This window comes from Sinocyclocheilus grahami, unplaced genomic scaffold, assembly GCF_001515645.1.
Source record: "Sinocyclocheilus grahami isolate Dianchi unplaced genomic scaffold, SAMN03320097.WGS_v1.1 scaffold17.1, whole genome shotgun sequence".
NCBI lineage: Eukaryota > Metazoa > Chordata > Actinopteri > Cypriniformes > Cyprinidae > Sinocyclocheilus > Sinocyclocheilus grahami.
Genome location: NW_015505196.1, coordinates 3,619,974 through 3,628,895, shown reverse-complemented (window position 1 = coordinate 3,628,895; position 8,922 = coordinate 3,619,974). Strand labels below are relative to the sequence as shown.

The 8,922-nt window shown below is 39.2% G+C and overlaps 1 protein-coding gene across 1 annotated transcript; it reads left to right on the top strand.

The window, feature by feature from the left end:
• The first annotated feature begins 6,426 nt into the window (after positions 1-6,426).
• On the top strand, positions 6,427-8,547 carry LOC107552592 (alpha-2C adrenergic receptor). The gene has a single exon (XM_016234512.1). It carries the CDS (start codon positions 6,427-6,429, stop codon positions 7,723-7,725), a length of 1,299 nt encoding a protein of 432 aa, XP_016089998.1. The 3' UTR covers positions 7,726-8,547.
• Positions 8,548-8,922: the final 375 nt, after the last annotated feature.

The following is an 8,922-nucleotide window of genomic DNA, read 5'->3' as shown; positions in this document are numbered from 1 at the left end:
TATATATATATATATATATATATATATATATATATATATATATATATATAATATATCTGATGCTCATATATTTTCTATCACTGCAAAATGCTTAAAAAAACCCACAGATGATATCAGTATTAAACTGATATCTCAGATTTCTACAAGACTGCATGTACTAAAACTGTGCATTTTTTTGCTTGACATGATTTTACATTTGTATTACTCAAGTGTGAATGAAACACGGGGCGAGGGAAGAAAGGACGGATCAACTCAAGGTAATGATGTGGATCACTCACACACACACACACACACACGCTTCAATTAAACAGACACAAGTGTGGCCCAAGGGGAACCTTTAATGATCACAAGCCAGGAAGACTCAATACAAATCAGCTTTGTGAAGAGCAGAGCCTGAGGGTCAACTTCTGCTGCTCTTAACAGCATTGAATTGTAGACCCACCCACCATCCCACCTATGCACGCAAACAACTCACAACAGAAACAGAGCAAGAGGAAGCCAACGCAGTCAGATAGGTGTGTATCACAAAATCAATTGTTCACAAACTTATACACATAAATCCAAACACAAACGTGATATGTGTCACACACAAAGGCACTAGGTATTCAGCAGCATGAATGGATATGCGCACACACAGCCACACATGTCCACCTCAAGTGCCCATAAACAAAAAATCTTAGAATTAGACTGTTCAGCTGAAGAGAATACATGCTGAGCACTCAAAACAATCCATATTTTTCATCTTTTATCAAGGTACAGCATTCAGAATTTAATAGAATATGTATTTCATTCCTGAGTTTTCATTTAATTTAAACATAACAAAAAGGATGCCAAATAACTGCAATAAAAGTATAACTAGAAAGGAAAGTTTGCATAAAGTCCATAAATCCAATGTGTTAGGGTGATTCAAGGATATATGACACTGTCATGAGGTTTTGTGCCTATTCAAACAGTATAGCCTAATTACTGTATGTACCTGCATTAATGTATACAGTAATGCCATTTACCATAGCAACAACATACTGGTTCTCTTGACAAAATGCCCTTACAGTCTGAATTAACTGATACTCAGATCGGGGTGAGTTACAGTAATTTAGCAGCCTCTGCCACATGGCACCTTTTTTAAAGACTTTATTTGAACTTCATTGGACATTATTGATAAGTTTCCTGCCTTCTGTCTCCCTCTCTCAGATGCCCACCTCTTTAACGGGACCCCTCTTTGACCTCTCTGATTGGTCTCTCACAAAATCATTGATTAGTTCCTCTCCATTGCAGTCTATCATGCTCTGCAGTATGTTGACAAATTGTGCTCTCTCTCTCTCACACCCACACACACACTGAACGTACTGTATATAGTACAGTAAACAATATAGCCAACTTGCCATTTGAGACATAATGGCAATACTACAGGCTAATAAAATCCAGTGGTGGAAAGAGTACTGAAAATTTGTACTTAAGTACAAGTACTGTTACATTGCTGAAATAATACTCAATTACAAGTAAAAGTACTGGTGTCAAAACAGTACTTAAGTAAAAGTACAAAGTACACCTTTCAAAAACTACTCAAGAGTACTAGTTACTAGTTACTGTTTTAGCCGGCAATATTTAAAAGGGTCATATGATGATGCTAAAAAGAACATTATGTTGTGTATTTGGTGTAATGAAATGTGTTTATGCGGTTTAAGGTTCAAAACACATTATTTTCCACATACTGTACATTATTGTTTCTCCTCTAAGCCCCGCCTTTCTGAAACGCGCCGATTTTTACAAAGCTCATCGGTCTGAAAAGCGAGGTGTGCTCTCAATGGCCAGAAATCCAGTGTGTTGTGATTTATTAATTATTATATTATATATTATACTCTTTGGGTTTGAGACTTTAGTCTTTGCAACTTTAGGGATCTTATCTATTCACGAACAGCTTGTAACACTCCAAAGAGAAAGGACAATTTGAAATTGCATCATATGACCCCTTTAATGAATTGTCAAAAAATATTCATATCAAAGATCTGTGGATAATAGCTACTTTGAACAAAACCCACTTTTATCTTATTGAAAAAGTATATCAATTAGTGGTCATGATACAGGAATTTCTAACTTCAATACCTTGAAAAATATCAGTATTAAAGTACCCATGAACCGGAAGTTGCAACTGACTTCAGTGTTGTGATGTATTTCCAAGTGAAACGTAACATTGAATAAAGGGCGGGGTTTTATTGTGGTGCCCCTCCTCTCCACCTCTTGCTCACAGCAGATTCACGGCTGGATAGTGGTTTAGAATATCTGCTTATTACGTCTGACATCATGCTTCACCGCTTCTGGGTCTGCCAAACACCCCCCAAAAAACAATAAACTGTGCATATACACCCACAATGCCATGTAATACTGAAAAATTATAACCATAACCTTTATCTCCATACTGAAATCCCAGACGGCCAGACAGTGATTCAGCTAAAATATAGGTGTCTGAGACACTGTGAGCACGGCGACTGTAGTGTGCACAGCACATGTTTAAATGCTCAGCTTAAATATGTAATATTAATTAAATAATGCTCATAAATGGCTGCTGAGATAGTATTCTCAAGTGAAATGGGTAGAGGCTTGGACCCAGAAACAGTAGTCCTTACGTCATGACTTAACAAGAGGATTCTCTCCTAAGCTGTCAAACTGACGTCATCAGAGCCAGAACGCCATTCCAGAGCTGAAGCCAATTTTCAGTTTTTGATTAAAGATTATGACGGCAGACAGTTTTTTTTCAGTGTATTGACTTGCACGGTTTAATTGTTCACCACAAGACTAGTAATGTGCACTAACAAAGGAAGTAGGGTCATTTTTGATTTCATGACGACTAATCATTTTCAATACCATTGGCAAAACTAACACATACTGCCATATAGATTTTTTTTTTTTTTTTGTCCATCCATTTTTTCAAGGCAATCAATATTTCAAGCTTTGAAATTGGTTTAAACCAAGTCCTCTAAAAAGACATGCACTTTATATGATGAACATATATTAATATAGGCTTTTATTTACATACAAATATTGATAAATTACCATTACAAAAATCTCAATCTTAAACATTTGCTCATTCAGTGTATTTGTGTCTTTTAAATAGGGTAACTTTGTTGCAGAAGCTTATAGCACAAGGAAGCTTGATTTCAAACTGAATTGAATTTGCAAAAAAAAGACAAGTACATATTCAGTAATAAAATTATAAAACAAATGACCTCAATTCAGTTGAGGTATTCGAAATATGACACTGTATTTTTATAAGCAGTGATTTAAGAGCCATTTACAGTATGTTAGGCCTATATATTTAGATAAATGGAACATCAGATGGCTTTGACCTGTAATGACTGTACAGTGTAGTGATGCAGTTAGGCAGACTAGGATAGTTATACCAATCAGACAAATATCCCATTCAGAAACATTTCTAGCATACACTTACATTGTAAAGAAATTAAAGTTCCATCTTTGATTATTGAAAGTCTTTCTGGTGCATTTCACTTACAGCCAATAAAATTTCTTGTAGCATTTTCATCGGTCAGGCATGGATCTATTCTATAACTTTTGACAGTTTAATCCAGGAGCAAAGAGAAATCATTTCTACTTTAAAAGCATGGAGAGATCGCGATTGCACAGTCTGCACACAAGCAATAGCGGAGTGAGAGGACAGGCAGTTCATTTGTATAAGTTAGGCCTTGCAGTTAGGCAGACTAGGATAGTTATACCAATCAGACAAATATCCCATTCAGAAACATTTCTAGCATACACTTACATTGTAAAGAAATTAAAGTTCCATCTTTGATTATTGAAAGTCTTTCTGGTGCATTTCACTTACAGCCAATAAAATTTCTTGTAGCATTTTCATCGGTCAGGCATGGATCTATTCTATAACTTTTGACAGTTTAATCCAGGAGCAAAGAGAAATCATTTCTACTTTAAAAGCATGGAGAGATCGCGATTGCACACAGTCTGCGCACAAGCAATAGCGGAGTGAGAGGACAGGCAGTTCATTTGTATAAGTTAGGCCTATTTGAGAGCTCGCATCCAGTTTTCTGTAATTACATGACTGTGTTCTCATGTTACAATAAAGCGCTCGCCACATTTGCGCGGGAATGATTCAAATTATGCGGAATACCTGCAATTCCGCGCGGATATTAGACTCTGTAACTGACAGCAGGCGGATGCGTGTCAAACTCACTGTCTGAGGAGAGAGAGAGACGCAGCTTGTATCGGTGTATATTCGGTAGATACTGTGGAAAATAAGTAACGGAACAGTGTCAGATATTTCAGTATCAAAATATAGATATGTATGATAACACTACCATGTAGTTTGTTCCTCCAAACTTTAAGTCTATAAATCACGCTGAGCTCCCTCACTGTCTGGTCAGCTCTTCACCTGCTGCAGTGGCGGCTTTTCCCGCTTCAGATATCAGGGCTTCTATTGGTCCGTTTACGGTCGGATATCTTTATTGGCTACTGAAGGGCCGTCAAAGGTTTGAATATCAATTCAAATTGTGGGCGTACTCAGTAACGAACTATGATTTAAAAGTAACGAAGTAGATAATTTTGCTTAATTTGTATTTAACTACAAGCAAAAGTACAGCTTTAAAAATATACTCAAAAAAGTACAAGTACCCGAAAAAACTACTTAACGTAACGTGAGTAGTTGTAATTCCTTACCTCCACTACAGGTCAAATCTAATCTCATATCTTGCTTTGAACATGTAATTTACACTTCTATTGGTCCGTTTACGGTCGGATATCTTTATTGGCTACTGAAGGGCCGTCAAAGGTTTGAATATCAATTCAAATTGTGGGCGTACTCAGTAACGAACTATGATTTAAAAGTAACGAAGTAGATAATTTTGCTTAATTTGTATTTAACTACAAGCAAAAGTACAGCTTTAAAAATATACTCAAAAAAGTACAAGTACCCGAAAAAACTACTTAATTACAGTAACGTGAGTAGTTGTAATTCCTTACCTCCACTACAGATCAAATCTAATCTCATATCTTGCTTTGAACATGTAATTTACAAGATAAAACAAAATTTACCAGTTGCAAATAGGTAGGATATACCAAATTATTTGTACTATATTAACAGATGCAAATTAAATATTTTAAACTTAATTATGAAGGACAATTAATTTAAATGGAAGGTATTTCTTGAAACGCATTTGGTCGAAAAATTTACTTTGTGATTGAATCGCAGTCTATTGAAAATATGCAGTTTTGAGATTAGTATACTAAAATTCAACACTTAGGCTATACTTGTCCAATTAATCCCAAAGCTAATAAAAATGTTTAAAAGCAAGGTTCGAGAAAGAGCATTGTGAGGAAAGTTGCTATATAGCCTATTGAATGACAGGTTTTCACATTATTTACAGCCACAATGGCATTGTTACAACAGTGACACCCAGCGAGCAAAGATGCCGTAAGGCATAGTTTCTTTACAGTTCACGGTCCTTTCCCACCACTTTACAACGTTATTCCTGACAACGCCTAGTGCGACAAAATTAAATAAATGTATTTCCCCTCAGAGTAACTAACATGTAATGCCCATTGCATGTTTGCCCAAGTTGCAGCTCTTGCTGTCTGTTCAGAGACGCGTAAAGAAGAAATGTTTGAAATGCATAAAATCTCGCTATGATCTGATATAAAATGTTCACTGTAACAAAGAACGGCGCTAAACGGTGGTAGGGTACTTCAGCAGTCAGTATAGTTCTCTCCGGGGGCGGGGCGGCGCTCCATCAGTTTAATGCTGTCAGCACGTGGATAGTTGAGTCCCGGCGGTGTTTTGCTCGGGTGGATGCGGAGAGAGACGCCCGCGAGAGGAAGAGCAGGTCGCACGGATGTAAGAGACGGTGATGCTTACTTCAAACTCACCACGGGATGGGTCGCTTTTTCAAAGCCGCAACCAAATGATCCGTAAGAGGAATTGTGCGGAAAAGAAAAAGACGCGAACGGGATTAAAATAAGAACACAAGGTAAGAAGAAACATAGAGGAAGCTGCAAATAACTTATAGTGAAATTAAGAAAGAGAGAGAGAGAGAGAGAGAGAGATAGTATTCGCGAAGACGCGCGTGGACGATTTATTGGACAGCAGAGCTTTTTCTAAATCAATATGCATAACTTAAGCTTTGCAAGCGAAGTGGACACATACATTGACATTGGTTTAACATCCTCTGGGAATTCTACAAGTCGCTATTCTCCGGCAACCATTATAGGGCTCGCAGGGCTGGTGAGCTTCCTCATCTTGTTTACAATAGTGGGGAATGTGCTGGTCGTTATCGCCGTTTTAACGAGCAGAGCGCTCACGCCAGAGACGGACCTGCAATTAACTTACAGTGAAATCAAAAAGAGAATATTCGCGAAGACGCGCGTGGACGATTTATTGGACAGCAGAGCTTTTTCTAAATCAATATGCATAACTTAAGCTTTGCAAGCGAAGTGGACACATACATTGACATTGGTTTAACAACCTCTGGGAATTCTACAAGTCGCTATTCTCCGGCAACCATTATAGGGCTCGCAGGGTTGGTGAGCTTCCTCATCTTGTTTACAATAGTGGGGAATGTGCTGGTCGTTATCGCCGTTTTAACGAGCAGAGCGCTCAAGCCACCACAAAACCTTTTTCTTGTGTCTCTGGCCAGTGCGGACATTTTGGTGGCCACCCTGATAATCCCTTTCTCCCTGGCCAATGAATTAATGGGCTACTGGTTTTTTGGGAAAGTTTGGTGTGATATCTATCTTGCGCTAGATGTTCTTTTCTGCACATCTTCTATTGTTCACCTGTGTGCCATAAGTCTGGACAGGTACTGGTCTGTAACACAGGCGGTCGAGTATAACTTGAAGCGGACGCCTCGCAGGGTAAAGGGCATGATTGTGGTGGTATGGTTGATCGCGGCTGTAATCTCCTTCCCACCGCTCATCTCCATGGACCGGAATAACGAGGGTGACAGCAGCGAACCACAATGCCAGCTGAACGACCACACGTGGTACATCCTGTACTCCAGCATCGGGTCGTTCTTTGCCCCGTGTGTCATCATGATCCTTGTTTACATCCGAATCTACCAGGTGGCTAAGACGAGAACCCGAAATATGTCTGAAAAGCGCCGTGATCCAGATGGTGGATCAGGAACGCCACGGCTGGAGAATGGCTTGAGCCGTGAGGATTCTAGGCGGGAAAATGGGCACTGTGCCTCGCCACCACCAGGGGAACGCAAACCAGGCGAGGATGACCCAGATGCCGAGCTGGAGGACAGCAGCTCATCCGATGAGAAGGCCAAGCGGACGCAAAACGAGATGGCGCCCTCGCGAAAAGACCGCCGGTCCAGCCGCAAGAACAGCTCCAGCTCCAAGCATTCCAGCCGGAAGTCCCGAGCCAGCAGCAAGTCCCTGGACTTGTTTTCCTCCCGCAGAAAAAGGAGGAACACCATTTCGAGAAAAAAAATTTCCCAGGCACGAGAGAAGCGGTTCACCTTTGTGCTGGCCGTGGTCATGGGGGTGTTCGTGGTCTGCTGGTTTCCTTTCTTCTTCAGCTACAGCCTGTATGGTATCTGCCGGGAGCCCTGCGCCATCCATGACACCCTTTTCAAGTTTTTCTTCTGGATCGGTTACTGCAACAGCTCCCTCAATCCCGTCATCTACACCATCTTCAACCAGGACTTCCGGCGAGCTTTTCAGAAGATCCTGTGCAAGTCCTGGAAGAGGTCTTTTTAGAGAACATTGGCAGCTAGTTTGCAGCATCCAGTGCCATTAACAGGTGGTTGACAAGGAAGAGAAGTTTTCAAAAACACCACTGCCCCTTTGCATTGACAATCTGTACACAACAATGACATTGATATTTTTTCCTACTTCGTTGTGTAATGTTCTTCATGAGTCTGTGAGGACAACAGATGCTGGTCACATAGGTGGTACCAAAAGCTAAATATGCTTAAAAAAAATAAGAAAAAAAAATAAAACCCACCTGAATTGGGAAGCACTGCACTGCATTAGAGGAAACAGGCTTATCTTTATTATGGCTGCTGGCAATCTGAAGTTATCAAGAGATATTTTTATGATGAGTTTGCACATATGGCTTGTGTCATTGTGACTAGAGAGCTATGTAACATGAAAGGCTGTCTCCTTTTATATGGTGACAAAAAAGACAAACAAGAGAAGTGAATTACCAAAAAGTGTGCTGTTTCCTTCCAGTGGAGAGATACAAAACGGACACTGTTGGTTACGGAGTATGAGAAGGTTGTTACCAGATGACAGATGAGAAGAAGAGTTTTGCCCTGATGTGCTTGGGTATTGCATGGTTCGTCCTAAGGGTGCAAAGTCCTGACTGAACAGAGCTCTATTTCTTAACTGTTCTTCAGTGAAATTAATCACTGTACTGCTGCTCTCTAACATGCCATAAAAGTATACAGAAGAGGTATTTACTGGACTAGACTTAAAAGAAACTGTAAGTGGTTTTGCGGTGATGATGATAAATAATGATACATTTATTTATCTACAGGATTTATTTATCAGATAATAAACTATTTAAGCTTTGTGGCTATGCTTGTAAAGTGTATCCCATTTGTTCAAAATATCATAGTGATATAATGCAAATATAATATATAAGGCTGTTGTAAATTTTAAAAACAAAACAACCTTTTTTGGTTGTTTTTGTATATTATGAAACATCTATCTTTATGGATGTTGGGCTTCTCTCCTTTTCTATTCCATATACTTGTGATATCTCCAAAATGACTGACAGGTCACTACAAGCACAGCTGATGATCAAACAAAAATGAACAAATAAATGGATTGTACTTCTCTTGGATTCGCTTTTTACTGTGAACAGAGTCTAGGCTTTATGTTTTACTCTTCATGTCTCTAAAGTGGGCTTATCATAATTAGAAATGACTGTGATTAAATATTGTTTTGAGG